Source organism: Gasterosteus aculeatus, chromosome 6 (genome assembly GCF_964276395.1).
Source record: "Gasterosteus aculeatus chromosome 6, fGasAcu3.hap1.1, whole genome shotgun sequence".
Lineage (NCBI taxonomy): Eukaryota > Metazoa > Chordata > Actinopteri > Perciformes > Gasterosteidae > Gasterosteus > Gasterosteus aculeatus.
The window spans coordinates 8159412-8185368 of NC_135693.1; the positions used below are offsets into that span (position 1 = coordinate 8159412).

The 25957-nt window shown below is 42.9% G+C and overlaps 1 protein-coding gene across 2 annotated transcripts in view; it reads left to right on the plus strand.

Annotated features, from left to right (window-relative positions):
• macrod2 (mono-ADP ribosylhydrolase 2) overlaps positions 1-25957 on the plus strand; it is a 345335-nt gene that overhangs the window by 139591 nt on the left and 179787 nt on the right. For both annotated transcript variants that reach the window (XM_040179258.2, XM_040179259.2), the window contains exon 5: positions 3979-4095. In XM_040179258.2, coding sequence (XP_040035192.1) covers positions 3979-4095 — 117 coding nt within the window. The remainder of the gene's footprint in view (positions 1-3978; positions 4096-25957) is intronic.

A 25957-nucleotide genomic window follows, 5' to 3' on the forward strand; every position in this document is an offset into this window, starting at 1 on the left:
CTTTGTCTCTCTCAATGTGGCCTCTCCTTCTGTCCCTTGCTCTGCTTGCTCCCATTATGAGTTCAGAGGGATGCCGTCCAGCCGCCACAAAAAGTTATCTTCATTAGCTGGGCGGAGGGGCTGCTCGGGGAAGCTTTCTCTGAACATGGCAATCGGAGAAGATGAATACATGTTCTGTCCCACATAGGTCCTCCCCGGAGCAGTGGCAGGCTGCAGAGAGGGAGAGGGAGATAAATTAACTGCTGTATTTTTCATCGGCGGCCGAGGAAGCCCAGGAGTGGGGTGGACGGAGGCAGACGCCGGCCGTCTGAATATTAAGCCTGTTAAATGAAATGGCCTCAACAGGAGTAAAAACATGGCACTTGGCACCACTAGTGGTGCGTGGCACAGCTGACCGAGCACGTTAGGGCTCCTGCTTGTCATGTGACTGGAAGCTGTGAGATCAGAGAGGTTGCGTTGATCACCTTTCGGTGATGCGAAGCACGTGCATCACCTCCTCTCAGGATGGGAGCACTTTTTTTTTTGCATTTGGATACAATTATTGCGTCCAAGTAGAACGGAGAAAAGGAACAAGGACATCGTGGTTTTCTATTCAGAACTATTGAATATGAACATGACACAGGAATGATAATGAGATAAGTGGAACTTTCCTCTCGCGGCAAAATTCCAGTTGAATGAGGTTTACCCGATAATTTAATTTGCAGATAACCAGAATTAGCTGACCACGTGCAAAATTCACAATTGTTTAGGATTTGTCGAATCCTTTGTGTCTTTGAGACAGGAGGGTGAGCTGACTTGTCCTCCTTTCTGAAGTGAATGTAAAGGCCAGTCGTACTTAATGAGAATCTGAGTCTGCCTTTCTAATGTTGCAGGCTTCAACAATGTAGAAATCTTCAGGGAATAATGCTGAAATTCCACTTAAATGCAAAAGCAAATGATGGCCAAATAGCACGTGGGTCATATCTTCACTTCCCTCAGGTTTTGTTGACTCGGAAAACTTCACAATCACGTTTCGATCGCCTTTAAACCCAGTGTGCTATTGAATTTGAAATGACAAAGTACATTATGAAACCTCACTCTGTCTCTCTGGCCTCAAGCCCCCGAATGCATCTTTATCAAAGGCGCACATTACCCACCATGCATCTGTGGCACTCCACCTATTCCGCGAAGCAGGTAAATCAAATCTATAGCAGCAGCATGCAAGGCTCTGGCAATCAGCTGAGATGAGTTCGGCATCTGGTTCTCTATTTACTGGCACTGGGAGCAGATTCCCGGGCTTGTGGGGACCCGCTGACACTACAAGCACAGTGACGCACGCCGCGGTATCTAAAAAAGTCTTCCGTGGTCACCGTTGCTTATGCAACCATGAACAGGAGGGGCTGTGAAATGGAAGCTGAAAGTATTATCTACAATCTTACCCTTCGGCTGCTGAGATGAAACACAGAAGCAGCCCCGCTTTTGCTGGCTGCGTTCCCAAGGTGCTCATAGGTAAGAGTTCAGCCGTGCCTGGTTGTGATCAGAGGAGGCTTCTGGGGGGGAATGGACTCCTGAGGGAACACTGCAAACTGGAGGAGGGCATTATTACATTTTCATAACTTGGCTGGCCTCACACGAGCATGAAAGAAATCCCCGTTTCCAGCTGTTCAACTGTCTCTCAGCTGATTTCAGGTTGTGCCAAAGTGTTTTCACAAAACAGCCATTACTATGCAACATAATAAATCAAAGCAAATAAATATTCCTTGTATTTGTCGCTTTTTATTTGTTGACCAATATAATGCAGAACATTTGTATCTATTTTCCTTCTTTTTGTGCGCCTGCATGATTGCCTGAGAAGAATATGCAAGCTCATGCTTTTTTTTACTCTGGCAAAGAAACGGAAGGAGAGTAGAACAGACATTGATATCAACGTGCTGCCGGATGGAGGGGAGGCCATTTTTTGTTTACCGTAGCTATTACTTCCATTGAAAGGAGCAGCTGCCTTCTACAACCAATACGATTGCATCCATCCAATAGCCATCAAGCTTTTCTTAATGATCCACATCACATTGCAAAGGGAAAACTGTATTCAAAGGTTTATGCATAGAAACATTAAAGACTAAATTGGAAATGCATTCAAATTCATAGGTTATATTAAAAAATATATATTACGCAAAGACAAAAAGAGGATAGCAAGAAAAGTATTAATGAAGTTTTAATGATTTTAATTAACACATTTCAACCACATTAGAACTCCGCGTCTGGGATCATACAACTTTAATGACTGAGGCCTGTGGACAAGTTGATCAATTCAACTTAGACTAACACTTAATGTAAAGCCTATCAGCTGGAATGAAGACATTAGAAACAGACGCAGATCAGGTGAATCCATTTAGCTGCTTGGATCTTTTCTCATGTGGCGCCTGAGCCAAAGACAGAAGACGATTCAAAGTTGTGTTTTATGGCAGGAGTGTGTATGTTGATATAAACGAGAAGCATGCTGTCCTCGAGCTCTCAGCTCAGCCATTTAGCGATGTTAAGAAGCAATTATGATGCAAATAAGTGTGGCTGATGATCATGGACAATCTTGTTTGCACAGTGGATGTTATGAAGATGCCGAGCCTACAGCCAGCGGTGCATCTGCTCCGCGCTGCGTTAAGTAGCTTCCACTGTTCACTGATACCTCCTCATATCCACATCATTGTCACACTCATGTTACTTTTTTTGAAAAGCCATCAGGATTCGTCTCTGTCAGCTGCCTGTCCCTTAGTCCATTATAGATGATTGACAGAGCCGGAAAAATCTTCCGCCCAGCTGTTGTCATTGAGATTGAAAGGAAAGAGGCCGTTCTTCTTCAAAAGACCTTTTGTCTGTGTTGACGATGTGAAGCAAAGCACATTTTTGCAGATAGTGTATAACCAAATTTGATCCTTTTTCTGTTTTTTTTCCTTCTTGTTCCTGATGCTGTATGTGAATAATTACTTTAGGCGGGAAGATAGTGATTAGAGTCTCTTTTTTCTTTTATCCGGAGTAAAAATTCAGCTCGGTTCCGCAGTACTTTTTTCTTCATCAGCTCAGTACATGTGAACAGTGGTTCTCCTGCAGGCGATCTTAACCCTCAACCATTTAAGCTTTGATGGATAAAACCAGAGACGTGTTCCTTCAAATCGGCCAAATCTTTACGATGAGACATTCACGAAAAAGGCACATCTGTTTTTCCAGCCGCTGCTGTTCCTCGTCCTGGCTCTGTTATCCTGTGGTGGCTTGTGAGGATTTCTACACAACAACTTGAGGAGAATTTTATGATGTTTCAGTGTGATTGATAACCTGCTCGTGGAGGGTTGTCAGGCTTTCAGATCCGGATAATGTGGATTTCTATCTATCCGCCTCCTTGTGTGAGACGTGCCATCAATCAAGTGCATCACGGCCTTAACCCGGTAAAATTAAAACCTTGGGGGGGGGTGGGGGCGGGAGACACGGGGTCTCCGTGGAACCGGGACACGCGCATCAAAGGAGAGCGCGACAGAATCAGAACACAGAACGACGTTGTAACAGCCTCGGAGGACAGGATGGATACGAGACTGCGATCCCCGGGCAGAACAATACAGTTAATGATCCGGCGGTATATCGGTGTTGACAGTGGAGAAGGATTACAGGAAGAACAGTGTCATTTTCACTGTGTGTGGAGGCGTTATTAGATCCCGGCCCAGCTAATTTAATTCCCAACCCCGTCAATATTTACCAGCAGCAGGGGCAGCTCAACAGAGAGGAGATGCAGAGTCGACGCGATCGTCTGAGAAAATACACACTCGGGTGTCATGAACATAACTTTACCACTATTCTTGGGCTGGTTTCCTGCGAAAGCTTGTTTGTCTGGACATGATGAGGCAGACAAACCGCAAATTAGCCCAGTTAGCGCGAGATGTGTTGTGTCGGAACCTGCGCGCTCTTGTTCCTCCTCGTAGGCCTAACCTCCCTTTGTGTGTCTGTGTTGTGTTTCAGTGGATGGCTGCATACACAAAGCAGCGGGGTCCTGTCTGTATGATGAGTGCCATTCACTAAATGGCTGTGAAACCGGCAAGGCCAAGATCACCTGCGGCTATGATCTCCCTGCAAAATGTGAGTACCTGTTGTTTCTTCTGTTTGTTTCGTTGTGTGCTCCAATGCCTCGAAGGAGTATTTTCTAATCAAAGCGGCCGCCTTACAGGGCTGCATCACCCGGCAGTGGGTGAACATTAAGATTTAGTGGTAAACGTTACAGCATTAATTGATATTGGTTTTTTTTTATATAATAGCCTAATTTATTCAAACCTAATGCAGCCGAACCAGCTGCTGGACTCCTCTGGCATTCCACTGAAGCAGAAAATCACTGCCGTTTTATTTTGCAGCAGGTTATTGCGATTCTTGTGTGCACACATCACATTTTCAACAAGGTCATAGTTTCTATGAAGAAGTGCGAAATTAACTGCACCCACACACACACACACACACACACGCACACTGCAGGAGGGCACGCACACACACACACACACACACACACACATGCACACTTCCACACCTGCAGATAATGACTGGGGTCATTAGCGTCCACTTCAAAACGTGGGATTGGGATGCTTTTAATGTCCAAAATAAAAGCAGTTGAATCATAATTTACTAGTTTTGGAAACTAATTAGTATTAAATGGGGGGCCTTGTTATTTGAAGGATAATTAATGTGATTGGTGCTTATGTATAGGTGAATGGGAGTGTCCTCTATACACAAAGAAAGGCATAAAGGGACCTATTTGTTTCTTGATTTGAATTTGATTTTTCATCCCTGATTTATTCTGTTAAAGGATCACACAACTCTTGCACCGTCATGCCATAAATGATCAGAGAAGCAACCACACTTTTTGTTTTTCTCTATCATTTATGTAACGTAAGAAAGAAATGTTCAACGAACATTTGTGTCGCATTTTGTATGTGCCTCTCATGATTGAAACACTTCTGAGCCAATTTCTTTTGATAATCGTCGGTATAACGTGCGTCACAACTTTAAAAGTTAAAAGACAAGCTTCTTCTGTGGCCAACTTGAAATGGAAAACACGATAGGATGGAATAAATGTCACTGGGTGTAATTCGGTCGAGACAAACGTCCCAGCGGTCCTAACCTAACCCCCGAAGGATTTCCACGAGACAGCCAAGAGAAGACGTCGAGGCCCAGATGAAATTAGGCTGTGTTAATACGGTATGTCGTAAAGATGTCAAACAAATGGAGCAGATAAACTGTGAGTCAGTCTTGTGGGCATCCAGTTCAAGCATCTGCGGCGGCGAAACAGGGTGCACCATGACAATTTAATAACCTGCAATGTCACCTGGGAGCAATCACACTGCCACTGCGTGCTGTTAGTGTAATTATCTCTGGGCCAAACACCTTCCCTGTGCTGGTAAATCATCATAGATTGTGTACTTCTTCACCGGGAGCAGTCAGCTGAATTTTGAGCCCGATGTTATTTCATATTAGAGCTATCTTTACACCCGGCCTGTATTATCTTCTTATCTTCCAACTTTGATCACTGTCATCACCGGCGTTGTCTCTCTCTCTCTCTCGCTCTCTCTCACTCGTCTACTCTTGGAAACTGACAACCGCTCGACTTTTTTTCGTGAGCGCTCAGTTCTGACAAGACGTAGAAGTCTATCATCAGTTTGGATTTTGTTCTTCTTCCATTGAATTACGTTTCTTTTTTATGTTCCACCTACACACACATTATAACGCTCCCGTGACAGCAAACAACCTATTTGGTTTATGAATTCTCAAATAGTCTGTCCACCCCCTCAACACAAAACAAACATGTCAAAACATGATTTTCACAATTTTGAATTCCCCTAAATTCATAGTTGCTGCATGGAGCCGGAGCACAAAAGGATAAAAGCTTGCAATGATATAAAGCTTGCATTGACATGGTAAACATGTAGTGGTTTGAATGAAATGTAATTTCACATTAACTGCCAGCTGCTGTGGCTGAAGCTAAATACATAAAATGGTTAACATTGAATTATTGTAACATTTGTATAATCTAATGATTCATTTCAGCCTCTTAAGATATCTCAGAGTAAATGGATCATCATGATAATCAACAGAGGTGGCTATCGAAGCGGCAGGAACATAATGTAATTCATAAGCTGTTAAAAAGCTACTCTGTCTACAGTCTACTCAGAAACACAAATGGACAAATCTGCCCGATTGAGAACTGCACTGCAGTTGTGGATGGATTGGCTTTCACTTGTCATTGTCTTGTCTTCAAAATGTGAAAAGAATATTATTGTTATAACTTTTGGCCTGTTTGCACTTTTTTTTGTAGTCTCAAATTCAAAAATATTTAAATGGTTAAAGTGGCACTGAAGTGACAAATAGCACATATGGAGCAAGTAGTCTAAATAAACATTATTTCTTTAATTTCACGCACGCACACACTTGGATTTTATTCTGAGTAAAAATGTTATTAGTAAATGTTTACTTTTTCACCAAGATTATTACTATTATGATGTGCTTTTTTACATGCATCTCCAAAATGTGACGAAAGCGTGCCTTCCTGTACACATGTGTACTCCCACTGCAGGCAAAATTACCTCCTTTGACACAGATCTGCAGATGGTGGCACGTCTCCTCCTCAAAGACAGAGGAGCGCACAGGCAGATGGACCACTTACCGTTTACTTCTTGGCAACGCCAGGTATCTCTAATTTGGGCATTCTCATCCAAGATTTGCCTGAATAATTAGTGTGCTTTTCACAATCTTCAATAAACATAATCTCACAAGAGGATTGTATTGTTCTGTGAGGGCCGCTTCTCTGAAATAGAGTCCACTGCATGCAATTGGAAATAAGGAAATCTCAGCCCTGAGTAATGTAGAGCAAACTGAATCACTTTGCTTTTTATTATTATTATTATAGGGATTTGTGTTTGGCTTCCCAGCAGTCACATCAGGACTGCAATATCAGGACTGCCAACAATGCTTGGAACTAAGTGATCCATTTGGTGAAAATAGCCATTTCTGTTGATCCCACCGCATTTATGGAGTCTTTAAGGGTTATTTCAATATATCACCCATGGTGTATTATATTTCATTCAACGAAGGATTATGCCGAGCAATTTTGTTATTTTATGTGAGAAATTGACAAATCGCAGTTTAAAGATAATACTCTAATAAGTTTTAAAGCAATAAAATGCTTCCTTAGTTTCTGGGAAACTACTTATTGCTCGCAGGAAGAGGAGCATTTGATCTGAAATCAGAGTTGTCCTTGTTTGGAGATATGATGTGCTGAGGGAATGGAAAATGACTGAGCTTACCCGCCCCATCTTGATTTTTTTTCGCCTTTTTTAGCGAGACAAGAAAATTGCTCTCCATTACATTCTTCTAAGCAGTTTAGACGTTCCAGGGGCAAATGAGCCTTTCCTTTAAGAGGGCCGAGCACATGTGGGACAGATTATTATGGGGCTGGCCAAGGATTATTAATCAATGACAGTAATTACCCACCTACCATAGCGGAAAGACTCCAAAAAACAGAGTCCTATTGCATCAATATGACAGGGAAATTGTCTATTTAACCTAATGTTAGACAAGATCCTCATCTGTTCATAGATTAATGATCAAATGAAAATATGTTGTCAAGTGTAACGAGCTAAGTCACATTTTTATGACCATATGTCTGGCGTCATTGTCAATAATTGTTTCATTTTTAGTATTTAGTTTTAAGAATGTGCCATTCCTAAAGCAATAAGTTAAGATGGTGTATGCGTTCCCGAATAATTGCAGTGAGTGGAAATCCCACTATCATCATTTGATACATTGAAATTAATAGAAACTGTATGTATTTTACTCCTTTTGGTATTCAGAATCGTTGCACCGTGTCTCTTTTCCATCTGCGGTTGTTTTATGCCACGTCGAAAGCTGAAATCTCTGTAATGGTGTTCATTATTCCGTGCGTCATCCTTGTCCTTTGCAGATACAGACATCATTAGGTCACCTGTGAACATTTGCTTTTTAAAGCGTTGTAAAGCACATTAGCAGCGCTGTGTCTGGTAAAGAGATATCGAACGGTTCAAAAAGCCATCTTTGTTGCTGGGAGCTGATGCGATGACAAATGGGTTGAGAATTGTCCAGAGTGGTTTTCTTAAACAGGGACTTAAGCTGAGAGCGTACAAAAAATGAGCATTTTACATTTTAATTTGGGGCGTTTTTATTTTTTTATTTGGGTTTTTCAGGGTTTAAGAGGGAACATTTAACAAGCGGGGAAAGTGCACACTAAGGATGGTGAAAAGTAGAGAGTGGAATCTTAAGTATTTTCCATAATCCTCCTAAATATCAACATACGAAGTTACAATATCAACATACGAAATACAAAGTTGAAATCCACCAGATGGTGGATTTTAACTTTTATGTTGGGATGATAAAGATAGCTCTGATCTCTATCGTAATATATATATATATATATATATATATATATATATATATTATCAGTGTGTTGACAAAAGGCCAATTTAAAAGCCCGACAAAACGTCCTTGTTGTGTTTCCTCAGTGCGAACTTTCCCTGATACAGCGGGCTTGGACGGAGTGTGTTCTGGTGTTTTCGTGTTTTCTTATTTTTTCCAGCTAAGTTCATCTCCCTTACTCCGGATCTGTCCATGCTGGATCCGTCCCTGTATATTCAAAAGGCAAGCATGGGAAGCAAATCACGGCGCTAGCACGACTGCATCCAGCTAGTTAAAGCGTCTCTACGGAACCTTTGCATGTGCGGCTTCTCTTTCACACCAGTCCGTTGTGAGGTCCGGCTGATCTGGGTCCGCCAATTTTCTCCGCCAAAGTTCTTCTTTCAAACGGGTCTTGGAGGAGAGATTTTAACGAGTTTGGGTTTGCTTTTCTTGGAAGAACACTGCTCGTGCTCGCCTGGTCATGTCGTTAAATGGGCGGCTCGCGAGTCTCGCCCTGATGAGAGCGCAGCGCAGGGCCAAGACTGGATCTATTTTAGGACGCTGATTGGCTAAGTTATATGTCACTCATTTATATCTTTAATCAGTAATTGGCTAAACTGCTTCTTAGACCCAGATTGATTTGGCCCCAGCCCAGCTGAGACATGCAGAGAACGGGCAGGAAAAGCACACATTTTGCGCAGATATCTTATTCTACAAATATTACTGGGTATATTTCAAAAACTCAAACAAAAAATAGACAAATATTAACAATTTGTAAAATGTATTACTACATGTATTACAACACCTCATTCTCTGTGTGACACATCTGATACAAGGTGACTGCTTTTTTCTATAGACACTATATTTTCGTTCCACATGAGTAGCGTTTAGCAAAGGCCTCACGGGTTATTTTGCACGTTTCAGCCCTACCTCTTACAGTAAACCTAGAAGATATTGGAGAAATCCAGCTTGAGGTTGGCTTGAGAAAGCTCTTGTCCCAAAGGAACTTTTTGATTCTCCAGTTTCATCTGAAATCTCTTACCCACTTTTGTTTTCTTGCCTTTGGGCTAATTTAGACTGACACTTTTAAAACTTTTACTGTTTACTATTGTGCTTCTCTACCCCTCCCTATTATTCACTGATCTACTGAAGTATAGGCTTTAAATAATAAATCATATTTGGATAAAAGAAAGGAGGGCCAACATTTCATTTTATCATGTTGCTGTCAAAACAGTTGCCTCTTTTTATTTTTACACTTTGTTGATTATAAGTGGGAAATTGTTTCTTGAACTTCAACCGTACACTCATGCAGAAGAATCAGCTTCCCTTTAACATGCATGCAGCAATTTCCACTGTGCTCAATGAATACTGCATACATTTGTAACTCTTAAATCTGTTTAATCCCATTGAGCAAAGAAATATTTTGGTCTACCATTTGGCTAACTGCTCCCTCCAGATAAATGAGGGTCATTTGGGATTCATGCAGAAGTGTTTCTCTCTACATATTTCAGCCTTTGGAGTCCTGCCTCCACCCAGCCCACTGTGATGGTGTGGAGACGCAACGGTATCCATGCAGCATCAAGACGCCGGCAGACGTTTGATTACTCTCTAATCTAAAACTGGATTGCGACTGTTTGGAGCACACTTAGCCGGCTCTCTGCCTCTACAATGACCGGGCACTTTTCTGCACTTCTCGTGTGCACTCCAGCTTCAACAGAACAACACAGAGCGCTGCCATTTATTCGTTCTTTGATTGCTTCTGCCACACCGGCCTGGCGGCCTCTTGTTTCCGGTGAATCCATACGCCTTCACTCCTTTAATAACATCACAAGTCCCTGCTTAACCTTGTCCACACTCGGAATCTGTAACGTTGTATTTTGCCGTCAAGCAGTTCCCTGAACTCAGTTGGTGTCCCCAGATAGACAGATAATATTTATAAATTGATTGATATTGAGTTGTTTCTTCCCCGTTACGGTCCAAGGTTTGCACTCTAATAAAGGAGAATCGGATTTAGATCATATTCCTGTCTCCTTTAAAACTATTAGATATATCATGTTTATTCTAGGAGACAGTATTCACGCCTTTGTTTAAGACTGAAGCCTTAATTGAAAACCATGAATGACTACAACAGGTCTCACAAAGCCAAAATGAAAGTTATCAGTGCACTCAAGGTCATGCAAACCCACTCAGACAAGTTAAGGACTCTAGAGGCTTCATCTCATAATATTTTTCTTGTTTGTCATAATTTTATGAAGCAGCTTTTCCATGGATGCGATTCTTCCGACATAATGACATCATAGTTTCCCCCTTGTGAATTACTACCTCAATAAAAGATAAGTAGCTAATCAACCGGACAACAAAGTTAAATGACTTGATGAGAGACTAATATTCATTTTACAAGCATGACAGCAAACCACCAGAGACTCGGGCCGTTGTTGCTTCTGACTTTGTGGCAACGGCTTCACATGTTTATTTCAGCATTAGATTTCTAGAAACCTTCAGTGGATCTTACAGCACCGTAGACTAAACACCTTTGGGAGACGCACCCCGGCTCATTTCCCCTCCTTCTTTATCTGCTGCTCCTTTTCAGGACAAAATGGGAGTCTCTGGTGTTTACTGTAACTGCACCTGTGCTAATAATACTAATCATCAGCCTGTGATAAATGTTTCTCCCTGAAAGCGTGAAGAATCTTTTCCAGCCATGCCCTATTTAATCTGGGGCCGTCTGTTCCGTCTCCCTCCACTCAGCAAACACCGATAAATCACAGCAAAGTTCCCACTATTAGGAAGTGACATACAGCCCATTCTGATTAAATTACCCCTTAGAACATTATCATTCTGCTGAGCATGTTTATCAAAGCAGTGTCTGTCCCGTTACATACAGCGCGGCTGACATTTCCAGGGCCGTCCGACAACCCATAAGTTGTTTATTTGGGTGCAACTTGTGGTTTTTCTTCCTAGAAAGGATGCTGCTACTGAGGAGCAGCGTGGACGGAAACGTTTTATGGCATTGCTTCCCTCTTGGACTTGACTTCATTGAATGCATTAAATGTGTCCCACAATATTAGCGTAATTATAAAAGTAATTCTGGTGAAGGTCATTTGACCCTATTTTGTCTGGGACTGTTTTTTTTTTCTTCTTCTTTTTCTTTATATATATTTTTATTCCGTCCATCCTGTCCTTAAGTTGACCAGCATTCATATTTTTTCATTTTACCTACTGAGTTTCACATAATTCGACAGGTTTATTGAATTCTTTCAGGCCATGAAAGCTGAAATATAAAAATAACACATTTTATGAGCAACTATTTCATGCAACAGCAGCACATTGTTAAACATTGTCCACCTTGTCTTTCACAAATGAAATGGCTAACATGGCAGACGGCTGAGCAGACTGTACTTTATCTCACACATAATGGATAAAATAGACGCAGTGTGACTGTTTCAAGGCAGATTTCTCATTTTGTATTCAGGGCTAGAATGAAAGACATCCTTTGTTGCAGCAGATAAATTAGTGGGGCTTAACTCGACCCTGGTGGCCATCACAGCTCCAACCAGACGCGGTGCTAAGTCAACATCTTCTCCACTGCTCACTGTTAGCCCTCACATCGTAAATGTCACTTTGTCACTTCATGCTCACTCCATTTCCCGAGGACAAGCTCTACCTCAGACAGTTTGGGTTAGTTTATCTGGTACTTCATTCACTCAGTCTGTCAGTTATTAAGATATAAAGTAATTAAAAATCAGATCTTAAAGTTGGAATGTGTTTTAAAAGCAGTGGTACTATGTTTAAAGGTGATCATTCATTTTTGGTAATACAATTGCAAATCAGACAAAGGATTAAATCACGGAGAAATGAGCAACGTTTCTCAGTTAAACTTCTCTAAACCTTTGATGGATGAAAGATAGCGGTCAGACCTTGCTGTTAGGATTACATTTTAAGCTGTTCTCGATTATAATCTTCACAATGTCAGGATGAATTAATGATGGAATAAATTGAGCATGAAAAAGGATGATCGCATATCAAGGCCAGATGTTTTTTCTTTGCGTGATCTGTGAGAAAAGAAGTGCCTCTGCTTCGCCAGGCTAATGAACTCGCTCCCTGGCTTCTCATTGGTTGTAATGAGCACCGTCTCGACAAACGGAACAAACCTCATTTCACTGCTCGTCTGTAAAGGCCCAAATAGTCCCCCACGTCCCTCTCTTTTCAGATATTTTGGGTTTCCTTTGTTGGCTGGTCTGTCAATCTTCCAGGCCTCTTGAGGACTGGAGTAATTTGGTAATTTTGCCTAAATGGTGATACTGTAATTATGTGGCATCAGCTGCCGAGCTGTCAGTGAGACGGCCAATGGTCATTCATCACCAGGAAACTAGAAGGGGGGGTGTGCGCATCTTGACTGATCGGGTAAACACTAGCAGTGAGAAAGGGTGGTGGTCTTCCCCCCTTAAAACGTCTGAATATAAGAGGTGAGAGGGCTTTGGAGTAATGTTGTGGAGAGTGGCGGTACGGTTGTTTAGCTGAAATAGAACATCAGCAAACGCCCGCCGGAGCCCCCAGAAGGACAGTGATGGATCAGGGGGGGGGGGCATGTAGGGTGGGAGATGAAGTGGGACCACTGGAAGGTCAGGTTTGAAGTAGATTGTGGCAGCAGCTTTAATGCAGTCCTGCCTTCCCATCTGGCCCAGAGTGAGCCTGGTCTGCTGAAGTCTGCCGTTATGAAGGGTTTATCACCCAGCGGTGGCACATTTACACACACACACACACACACACACACACGTAACCGTCACTACTGAAGTGTTACAGATGCCAAACTCTACTACGTTTTTTTAATTTATTTTAGGCGGGGTGGCATTCTAACTTCGCCTTGTCCGGGGATAACAGAATCTTTAAAAAATCCCATAACTGATAGTGGTGAGGTCAGAGTCCAACAAGAGGCAGGGGGAACACTTCCTTGTCATCTGGATAGAAACACACATGGAAACAACAGGAAGAGAAACTAGGTAAATAATAACAGAGTTATTTAATACTCTATCTGAGAATGATTTCCCTGAATTAGAAAAGACACTGACTTAAGATGACTCTTTCTTCCTGCTAGCCATGATTGATCATCAGGTGAAGGATTTGAAGGGTCTGAATAGAGAATGCAGAGTAGTGTCAAGTGCAATGCAGTTGAATTAGAAAAAACAAGGTTGAAAAGCATGCATATCTAAGTATATTGTAATTTTCATACAGGTTCCAAATAACTCCCTACAATCCGAACAGGAGCAATTTGATCTTAAAACAATCAATAGAGAGGTCTTTTTCACAAATGGCTGCTAAGTAAGGAAGCATGAAGGCCACATTAAATCCAATGTGATTGTGAATATTGTGTATATTTTGCCAAAGTTAATGCAGAGTGAGGCTACAAGGTGCCTAAAAAAGGCAAGTTAGTGCCCGAATGATTTGTCCTGTCTTTTTTTGTACGTGGAACACTTCTAACATCTAGCCGTCTTTAATCACATGGAATGATATGCTCTATTTTAGGGTTTGACTGTTGTGTTACAATAAAAGCGTAATGGTGTTAATCAGGGCTGCAGGCTTCCTGGTACTGTGACTAAGACCAATGTGGAACACTGCCACTCAATCCCCAAGCACAATAGTGCACCGTTTATTGTGTAACACTAGCACTGTGTAACACTAGTCTCCAATGTTGACGCCATTGTCGCTTCGTAATAAAAGCAAAGTTTTTACCTCTCATCCAGGACGATGGTAAAATCCAGTTAAGTACGGGGAGTAACAGACTCCTGTTGTGCCATTTTCACAGCTAATTATGCATGAATACTGCCTGCCTAAATAGTTGCTCCCTAGTCTTTGATGTTCTTCTCACTAAATTGCTATGGTTACTTCCGCTCATTAGGCTTTTTTAAGTAAGCGTTGACAGGTTTTGTCTGCTTTTTTCTTCTCTCATCCCAGAATCCCTCTGCGGAAGGGATGGAAACATTGGTAACCAGTCAGTAGATTTGCCGTTGTTCTTGAATAGGGTCATGTGAAACGTGTGTATGTCCCCGATTGCCATTCTTGGTTTTAATGCTGTGTATTGAGACTTGCGCTGCGGCCCTTGGCCATTAACCTCGCCATAAAAATGCACATGGCTCTCTATAAACCCTAATGGGGAGCGGGACCAATACACAGGAGCCTGTTTATGCTCTCAGGAGCACCGCTTTGAGAAATACGGAAATGAGTTTCCATAAAAAAAGGATTGCGTGATCCTTGGTTTAAGTGCCGTCTCGATCAATATGCGATCAAAATGGAAGTTTGTATACTTGTGTGTAGATTTTATGGCCTGTGGCTATTTGGATTTCTAACCTTCAACTCATTTCTATTGTTCACACCACAGTAAATAAGACCATATTTGACATCTGTGGAGCTTTATGCCTTGAAGCGGTTTCGTTCTTAGAGTAATTAAGTAATTCCCCTTCATTTTGTGCTGCGCCTTCACAACAGAGCACAACACGGGGAAACTAATCAGACATGATAAGGAGGTTTTACTGTCGGACTTAAATGTGCAATAACGTACTTTATTGTCACTATTTAACAGTGACTTGATCATCCGGTCCGTTTAATCACACCCCACAGAAATCAAGGGCAAAATGAGAAAAATAGCTGTAAAATTGCTTCCATGCCTAAAGCAATTAAAATATGTAATTGTTTCTTTGTGTAATCACATTTAATATGTATTTACTTAGCAATGACTTTAAACTGAGTATTTTCCGCAGTGAACCAGGACACGTTTACATTTGTATGACATTTGTTGGCCCCGAGGTGCTCGAGTTCTTGCCATCGCGCTGCCTCTGTTTGCCGGGTTGTTTTTAAAGGCATTGCAAGGTGAGAAACGTCTCTGCGGCAAGTAGTTTTTTATTGTGATCAACTTGAGTCGTCGCTGGGGCCAGGAGACCAGCGAGTGTAATGGATCTGCTGGGAGCCCTCAGTATGGATTTGTGAAAGTGCAGGGCTGCAGGGGAGGATCAGTCACCTGCCACTGTTTTCCGCAGACCAAGAGACACCCATGAATAACACCAGAGAGCTAATATGAGGCATCGTGGTTTTTCGACAATGGTTTTTTGTACACAAGGCTGTTTCAGGTTGTAGAACTTATTTAGCACTTTTAGGAACTTCTACAAGTCCTAACCATACAATGTTTATTTGGAAACGAGTCGCTTCTTTAACATTTCCTGATACTCGATCACTCTATGAAAGTTTGCAATCCCCTTTACGAATAATTATGTGCACACACACACACACACACACACACACACACTGTGTTACGCAGCACGTGGCAGTGAACTGTGGAGACTGGGACGCGCCGGCAAAGGTCCCCTCTGTGTGCACGGTGGTTGGGGTTGGCAGGGCGAGCAGGGGAGCGTCCGGATCAAGTTTCCGCCTCCTGCTGTCTAATTATTGACCCATCTGGTATTGTCTTTTCAATTGTTTCAATTATGATGGCACTGGTGTTGCTCAGCACCCTGGCGTCAGGACATGCATAATTCATGTGCGACACCCTGGACTCCACTCAGAGCTGTGGGTTTGAGCTGAATGTCAATATCGCCTCGTGCCCCCGGTGCAGCAGAGGGTTGTCTGTATTGACAGCAAGGCAGATAAGGAGAGCAAAAGCAAGTGCTGCCGAAGACACTGGATAGTGATGCTATCATGGAGCGTGTAGGTGAGAAGGATTTGTGTGTGTGTGTGTGTGTGTGTGTGCCTCGTCACAGCCTGTGTTTGCTGTCGCCTGAAATGTGACCTCATTATTGTCACCCCCAGACCTTCGAATCAATAGTGTTCAATTACTCATGAACCACGACACAGCACTGTATACCAGGAAATCAAAGCCGTCCGAGGGTTAACTCTCATCGGGGATTTGACCTCGCTGCCCAAACAACGGATCCATCAGCGGCCAAAAGAAAGGTAAAAGTCAATCAAGAGAGGAAGAAAACGTTCAGCCAGTGTGAGTGTTCATTAAGAGATGTGTGGATGAACGGAAGAAAGGGGTCACCCTGTTTCACCCGGCTTTGATGGGGAAGCCTCTTAGAAGATGCTGCTGGCAATTGTTTACCCACAGATTGGAGCTCAGCAGCAACATTAACAAGGGTAGATGGCTCACAGTAGCAGGCTTACCCACCACTATCTTCTGGTCTGACAATAATATTTTGCCTTAATACGTGGAAAGAAAATTCGTAAGCAACCCGCTTGGGCGCTCATGTGCACCGACACCATCTGCATTGCTTTTAAAACATTTAGAATAAAAAGTTAAGTAAAAGTTGCCTTTTTTTCCCCACAAATGAATTTGAGGTTGTTGTTTTTTTGTATTTCTATATTTAATTTCCATCAGCGTGGTGGCGAAGGACTCATTGATTCGGTGCTTGTGCACCCATGTGACTCGTTCAGTATTCATCCAGTGACCTCTCGCAGCGACTCACCTTCAATTGCAGCGGTGCTCTCATTCGCACTGGCCTGCTGGCCTTCAGCCCCGTCTCCAGTCCCCGTGCAGTCACACTGGATGTGTGCAGAATAAGCTGTCAGAGCAGAGATTTCACTCTGCTAAATGCATCTCTGAAGACCTCAGCCTGCGAGAGCTATTTGATGCCTCTGCCTTTAGGCGAGAACTCCACACTGGGAATATTAACCCCGCGCACCTTATTCAAGGACATATATTTAAATTAAATGAAAGTGTGCTGACGTCAGCTGACAACCAGTTTCCGTGACAAGGACGATGAGGAATGCAATGAATGAAAGTGACGTTTTAAAAGAGGCAACAATTGTTTGTAGATCTAAGATGTTCATTGTCATGTGTACAGTTAACAGAGTTACTCTGTACAATGACAATAACACACTAAAAGGTCACAGCCTGTGTTTGTACTGTCTGTAAGAGCAAATTGTAGTTGACACCAATCACATAATTAATTAGGCTGATGAATTGCATCAGTCTCATTTGTTAATTATTTGTTTATCACTAGTTGTTGCCGCTGCCCATCCAGGGGCCGCTGCATGTCGGAGACATAGTTACCGTGAAATAAACCCCTCCGCCCGCTCTTACCACCGGTACCTCATTATGGCAACACGGCGTCTGATGGGAGGTATTGTCTCGACCCGGGACAAAACTGTGGTGTGTGTGTGTGTTGTATGCTGCCTGAGAAACACTAAAGTATGATGAGGGAGAGAATCCAGACTGCAACGGTGCCATGATGGGTTTGAGGGGTAACATTCGACAGTCAGCAAAAACGTTGGTATTGCAGAGAAAAACAATGTGACCGTCTTAGATTTGTATTCATTTTAGTTGGACTCAGAAAGCTTTTCTTTTTTCAATTTTCACTCAAAAGGTTAACATCTTTGATTTGTCCTCCTCCTTTGACATTGAGATCTGATGTTAGGATCAGAGCTTTGTATTTTGATTTGCACCCACAGATTGATGTGGCTGTCAGGTGTGGCGTCACTCTGTATATTCTCTCAAAAAGTGGTGCATATTTTATGAAGGAAGGCTTTTCATTTTATTCCTGTCTTTCTTCGAGTCTGACGATCACTCGCTGATATTCAGGATGTTTCTCCATAGATATGTGAAAGACACATACTTTTGTCAGTGTGACATTTACAGGCTGGACTGTGTGTACTTGGAGAAAAACATGTGTGCCTGTGATGGAGGCGTGAGTACCAGTGAAGCTTTACCTCGGTAGTAACTCATGACACTCCACAGCAAGGCAGGAACAGGTAAAATATGGAGACAAGCCGACCCTTCCTCGGGCCACTGTTCTCACTCCTGTGGTCGATGTGGGACACAAAGCCGGGCTGTTGTCACCCTCTCCTGGCATGGCGACACACGCACAGCTGCACACCCCACCTCTCCGCTCATCCGCCTCCTGCTCCGCCGGGCCATCGATCGGGGGGCTGTCATGCTCTCGTGGGGGGGAATCGTCCGGGCCTTTCCCTCGGCACAGCACCGCCCTTCCCAGGTGGAGCCGCAGAGCGGCGGGAGGGCAGCGAATGGAGGCGGTGGGGGTCTGAGTGGTGAGCAGCTGCTTTCCTATGGATCACTTCATTAATATCCCAGGGCAGAAATTTGAGGGGCCGCTGCAGTCTAATTAGCCCTGTCTGACCCTCACATCTCAAAGAAGTCTCTCCTCTCCAGTTCTCGCAAAGCCAAGTAACCCGCGCCGCCTGCCCGACACACACTCACCGTCACTGTCAGCTCTTTTTCTTTTTACACGGTGCAGCAACATAAAAGTCCAGCCGACCACTGTCTGCTGCATACCACCCCCCTCAAAAACGTTTTCTGAAGCCTCTTTCTTTCACGGTAGCGCATGCCGAACCCTCATCGTGCCGTTAAACCTCCCCATGTCGTTGCATACCTGTCTTTGTCAGTCACTGTGCGCAATGAGCAGTGTCTGTGACTACAGGGGGGGGCGGCAGGGAAAGTGTAGTACACAATGGGAGCAGTGTGTGCATTTGGTGCCAGGAGACAAGGAGCCGTCCCTCATTAGTATCATCTGCTTTCCCAGATGGCAGGGTCACAGTGAGAGGGGGAGTCTGATGAAAGGACTCGTCCTGCAGGGTGACGCTCCTTCTGCCACGCAACACTTTTCAGGCTTTCCAAAGCCAAGTTCCCAGCTCTCACAGGTGATACCCGGGCTTTAGTGGGATTCACAGACAGAGAGAAAGAGCCTCACGTCCTCAATCCCGCTGTACTGCCGCCTGCACCCATGATGCAACCTGGCGAGTTTAACAGAGGCACAGAGGAAAAAGTGAGAAGTTGACTGGAGAAGGTGACATTTTAAGTTGAAAAGCTGAAAAAAAAAGAACATGGAACAAACTGATGCAATTACGTTGACGCCCGCTATTCTCAAACACAACTTCACTTCTAATATTTCTGGCCAACGTGCTGTAATGCTTTTTTCAGTGGCTCATTAGAGTGCAACTTTGGCACGACAAAAATCCAGGAAGCCTTGTGTCACGGCCTGACACCGTCAAGGAAGGCAGAAGCCATCCCTGCCGTGGCCTGCGAGGCAGCGGCAGCTTCTGCAAGGCGGAAAGGATAATGAGTGCTTTCACTTTTTACCTTGAAAACTCACCAATGTGCCCTTCTACCAATTAAAAGCTTGTTTTTTCACTGGAGTAGCCTCTATCAAATCTGACCTTCCAATTATTTTTCTCATTTTCCTCCTGATCCTGTCGCTACAGTGTGCTTGGGAGGACGGACAAGGAATGGGTGCCGGTTCCCGGGGAGAGCACCGCAGACTCGTGACGCTGCTACTGCAGTGCTGCCGTCTCCCCTTCTCGTAACATTACTCTCCACTGTCAACTGAAACACAAAACCCCCATACTGCTATCTTTTTACGCGCTCACCAATGTTGGATTACATTGCATTTATTTTGGAGGATGCGGAAAAGCCGCACTCCTCGACTAGTGGAAGGCTGAGTGAAATAGTAAGGGACAGTTTGTGTGTTTAAGACCTGCGTTTCTTTACTTCACGTCTCGAGTCCTCTTGTCTGCCTACCTGATGGTGACGGTTGGTGAACAGCTGTTGTGGGGTCACAAATCCTCCTATCTGTCATCGGATACTCCTCAGCCTCCATAGCCTGCCACAAAAAAAAAAAAACTTTCGGCAGTGATGGAGCGCAGGCATTGAAGGATATACGACCGTTGAAACTTAAATTAAATACTTAATCTATTTATTCACTTATTACACTTTACATATGCACATACTGTGCACCTTTTGCTATTTTGCACTTCTGGTTGGATGCTAAACTGCATTTCGTTGCCTCAGTACTTGTACTCTGTGCGATGACAATAAAGTTTAATCTAATCTAATGACTGGTAATAGCAGGATGTCATTCTGACAATTTTACGTGCCTTTTGTATCTCTAATAAAGCCTTTTGCCAATTTTATAGTGGCATTCACAGCTATTTATTTATTCTAGAATTTCACAAAATATGTGAGCGCATTGGTTTCAGAATTATTGAAACGAGGCTTTGACCTGTAAATAATCCAACCAGAGATGTATATGAGAGAAATGATAATTCAATGCCATCCTGAAATGAGATCAAATCGAAATGAATGTTATTCAAAGATCGAATGAATACAAAAAGCCCTTGAAACAAAGCTGTGAATATTCTTTATGAAATCACTTCAAACATAATGAGCAGGTTGCCGTTGAAAAGCTGCAATTAAAAGCCACCACAAAGCCTTTTTACAAAGCTAAACTAACCCTCTCCCGCTTCATTCAGATTGAAACACAGGGCTTCTTAAAGTTTTCTCTCCCCCTGCTCGGTGGAACAAAATGGTAAGTTTGAACTTAGACAGAAATTCAACCCCCAGCTGTGTTTTTAATGCTCACAGGTTATACGAAGTCCCACTACAAGAAAGGACATTGTTTAATTCATCATTCCTGGAACATTGTTTCTGTCAGACTGCAAGTAATGACTCCATTAGCATTTTTCAGCAGAGCTACGAGTTCAACCTGGGACCAGACGCATAAAGCTGAGCTTCCACAAAATGATTCCAAGTAATTATTAAGTCTACAGAACAGCTTTGAGGAAGATGGAAAGAAAAATTTCAAACAACAACAACAACAAAAAGGGGAACGTGGGGATTGGATGAAATTGGATAAACGCATTTTATATTGCAGACATAAATATTGAACAGTTTGGGTAATTTTTTTTATGTGAGCAGAGTTAAGTATCACTGAGCCTTTTTAAAAGAAAAATGTGATGTGTTCTTAGGCAGGATGTAATTAGCCTTGCTGAAATGGCCCTTCACATCATAACTCCAAAACAAACCACCAAGATATAAGTATTTTCTTTTTCTTTTTTTTACGGTTTTAATCCATCCCCATTTTCTTCACCTTACCCGACCGTTCTCATCCCCAAGGTGAAAGCAGCGGTCCTCACTTTGTATTTATAGCCTTTAAAAAAACGATTGCTTTGGGCTTTGATTCCCGGCCCCCTGGAAGTGTCCTTGAGCACGACACCGGACAATAAGTTGCTCCCAAGGCCCGGCAACATGGCACCATGCGTGTGTGTCAAAGTGCGAATGAGAGGCAAATTGTAAATTGATTTGTCTGGTGAGGTATAAAGTCTTTATTTAAATGCAGTCCATTTTCATCACCTCTAAGCGACCTGTCATGGCGAATCTGAAAGTCAAAACAGGGAATGGAAATACAGGTACAGTCAGGAAACTGTAGGTCTCTTGATTATGAAATGACTAAATCTACACCGGAGGGTCTGGTGGGACGAACCCTCTGGATGAGGTGGAGATTAGATGAGAAGGGTATTGACACGGATGCTTGAAGAAAGATTTTTTTTTTCTTTTTTGTCCAAAGTAAACAACCGAGCTGTCTCATTGTTCATGGCTGCTTGGGCTGATTATAAGACTGACGGTTATGTAGGAAGGGCATTGTTTCTGTGTTTCTGTTGATGGAGAGGAGAAGTTTAATAAGAACAGGGCTCTGTCCGTTTATTTGTTCATGTTCCTCCTTCTGTCACGTGCACACATGGAAATAACAGCACACAAAGACACTTTGTTTTTTGTGCTAAGATGCCTAATAAAGATGCAGAAGCTCATTTAAACCGCATGGATGCATAGGTGTGCAGTTCACTCCTTTCATCCTGGGTATGGTTGAACAGAATCAAAGACCATGTGCATCTAATGGACATCTTTTTCAATGGAGATAATGCACTGGCTTCTCTCACTGAACTACTGCATGTGAGCCATCTGCCGTAGGAAAAATCCAAATGAAGAAGAGGCATTAGTGGTACATGTAGGATGACAAAATAATCATCCTTCCTGGAAGGAGGCTCGTAGCATTCAAAATCAGTTTAGTTATCTTCGTTTTCATTTTTATATTTAACAACACCCCAGTGCAGTAGTTTTTATTAACACTTGAAATATTTAAAGCTGAGTGCCTAGATTCGGGCAGCGTTATAATCCTGTTGCATGTGCAAAAGAATTCCAATTCAGCAGAGTACATTATAAAACAGATGGTCCCAACAGACACTTTGATGTTTGATGATGTCTGGTCTCTGACTAGCGATGTCATTTCAATGAATCTACCTCCGTTCCGATGGACTGAGAGAGGAAGGAAATCATAGCTAGAGAGTAGCTGCGCACGCTGCACATACTTATTATTAGTATTGTATTGTGGTGTTTATTTAAGATCAAGATTGCTCATTTTCATGCACCACAAGATAAAATGAATATAAAAAAAACAAGGTTGTAATATTAGAGCCGTGATGATGCATTATGGCGGATAGTGGTTGTGCACAAAAAGTAATTGTAACCACAAAGACGAAATGCCATTCTTTGTAGGTTAGAGATGTTTAAAACAAAAATGAACAAATGAAAAGATCCTTATGGCCAGTATGCATACTAGTCATGCATATAATTGTAGTGCCTATCGATTTATTTTTGCAGCAAGAGTCGCTTCATTCATGTTTTCAGATAACTTGTTTGAAAGAAAGATAATAAAATAGCAAAGAAATACTGTATGGATTTGTCCGTTGAACCAGCAGCTGGAGAGGAACCGGCCCGAGGCGAAACAACCTGTGGGCTCCCAGCGTGTCACGTAGTTAGTAGTGACAACATTATCCCCTTTAGTAAACCGGGTAGATGGATATCAACATCATCCCTGTTCAAAGCACTTCTCAAGGACTTTTATTTCATTTCCGCTCAGTTTTATTGCATTATCGATGGAATTATATGAAGGCAATATCTCTCTCTACTACTCTCTCTATACTTGTGCGTTCTTTGTGAAAAGGGAGATTCTGACATTAAACCCACCTGTTTCGCCTCAAGGCGGTGGGTGTGTGGTTTGGGTGTGTGTCTTTGCCCGTGCACACACATGCATTGGTATAGATTTGTATGTGTTAGCAGACATTAGAGTGGCCGCGAGTGTGAAATTGACCTCCGCTACGGAGGGCTCAGTGTGGATTATCTGCCCCCAGAGAGATGCATTGGCCACCCACATGTCAGCCAACGTCAGCTGAGTGGGACCATCTCCAGCCACTAATACTGCAGTGAAAGAAATAGTATAAAGTGCAAATAATAATGAATCTGTCCTTTCACTCCCTTTGGAATATGCTTATTTATAAAGAAAACCAGGGGCAGGAATGCTTTCACGCCAAAAAGTTGCTGGCTTCTCACCACACGCGCAGGAGAAACAGATGCGTGTTTGCCCCGCCCTGTTTGCCTTTGTGTTCTCACCGTGTTGCTGCGCCGACTCAAGGTAGAACGGCTGCGTCTGTCGCAGAGTTGACATCAAACGCATTCCTTTCATGTAATGGCAATCTGGATGGACAGATGGCGGATGGCTTGATTACACTTTCGAAACACTCTAAGTAGAAATTAACGGAAAAACTGTCTTGTCTGCGACTTCCTCCGTCAAGGCAAAAGGCCTGCAGGCCTCGAGGCCTTTGCGCCGGCCAGAAGGATCAATGATCAACGCACCGCAGTCTAATATCCTCTGCGGTTGCTATTCAGCGCCGGAGACCCGTGTCGCTCTCGGTCTCTCTTTTTTGGGAACACTAGTAACTATTTAGATGCAAGGATCAGTGTGACTCCGTGAAAGCACTGCTGGCATGTGTGAATTAATGTGAGATCTGTGCACTAGTCACTGTGTTTATTCAGGGGGATGGCGGGGACGGGTGTTTCTGTTTCCTCTGTGTTGATTGCATGTGATATTTATCAGCTCTTAAAGGTGTTGACCTTTCATCAACCCCTGAAAATCAAACGTACCTCGAGTAGTCAGGTGGGAGGGGACTGAAGCACATTCTGTTTTAAAATGAATTTAAAGGGAAGCTGCTGTTATAAAATTGTTGTATAAGGCAGAGCATCCCCAAAAGTTCTAGTGAGTGGTTCAATAATTAATCGTGTGTATTGTGCCCGAAGCGGAGTTATATTCTCTTTTGGAGGGAATTTATGTTCAATTTATGTGTGTGTATCCGCACACAAACGCGTGTGTACTTATCCAGGCCATGTGTGCTTTTAAAAAGGCTATTCCTTTTCCCCTTGGTTGCATGTGATTTATGTATTCATTTATTTATGCATAAGCGTTTCGGATGCACATTTTGCACATTTTTCACTCCATTAAATTTGGTGGCTACTCAGGGTTAACAAGCCTTTTTTTTACAATATTGATTAAATTGCCTCTATTGACTTTCAGCGCAGCATTAACAAAGATGAAAGCAATCTATTTGCCTGGCTTTGTATTTGTCACTATTGAGTTTTAGGTTTGCCGCTTCTCTTAGTTTCGTTCTTTTTACTTCTGGTGTTTCTTACTTCTCTACATTTAGTTTCACCCTTCTACATAACTTTGCATCGCATTTCAAATTCCATAATTGTTCACCTTTTGCGAGGCACAGCGTATCAATCATTACGGATAGGAGGAGGCCTTCAGCCAGCTCTTGTGGAGCACATTACATTACGGCAGTATCCCGAGGGGGTGGAATCGCTTATTTTTGTGATGCTATTTTGAACACAGTAGGATTGGACACGTGGCGCGTTTCCGGTTAAAGAGGCGGATTACCCGTGGAGGTATTCCTATGTTGATTCCTCCTTCCATGAGAAGCCATTAGCCTCCGGGGGCAGCGTCCAGGTCTGCCCATTATTCAGGGACAAGGTGGTGGAAATGGAGAGGGATAAGACACAATGCGCTCAGGGCCGAGCAGCTCACTCCGCTGACCTGCTTCTCAGATGGCTTTTGCACACTCCTATAAAAGCCACTGCGCTGCATTTTAAAGAATAATAGAATGGCTGCCTCCTCCCAGAGAAACTATTTTAGCTTTGTAATTCCTTTGCACCGAGGCATTTCTTTGAAGGTGACTTCACAGCATGTTTTCTTTTACACCTCAGAAATGCCTATAAGAAAATCAAATGCTCCGTTAAACAAGGGCGGCTTGGGCGCTGCTGCTTTGTCGCTACATCAAGCTACGAGTATGAGGTTGTGGAGGAAAGGAATCGCGTCAGTGTCTTTGAAACACGGAGGTCTGCAAGAGGCACGTAGAGGAGTTCTGCATCTCTGTGATACTTTCAGATACTTTCATCGTTATTAAGCCTGATCTTCGTCTCCCAGTATCCTGTGTGCTTCAACACCTGTGATTCATGCTATCGTAACCAATCTTTATTCCACTGCTAGGTGCAAGGAATACAGGTGCTTTGAGATATTTTTCAGGTTATCTGTGAATTTGTTTTTTTATTTGTGGCTGGTACACCGGGTTACATTTAGCAACACCATTTAACTGAACAATCAAAACAACACGTTTTTTTCCACACCCACTGTCTATTTAGTGACTCTGCAATAAGCACTGGTAACAGTAAGAGTCGTTGCGGTAAAATACTCACTCCACGTGTACATGAATATCATTTATATTGCATGTTGATTTTACAGGGCACTTTGGGTTTACAAAGTTTGGTATTTCCCTCAAATGACTCCTTTTAGAGTAGCTAAAGCCTACCGCCACACAAAGTCTTTGTCCACATTTAGTCTTTGCCTTTTCTATCAAGGCATCG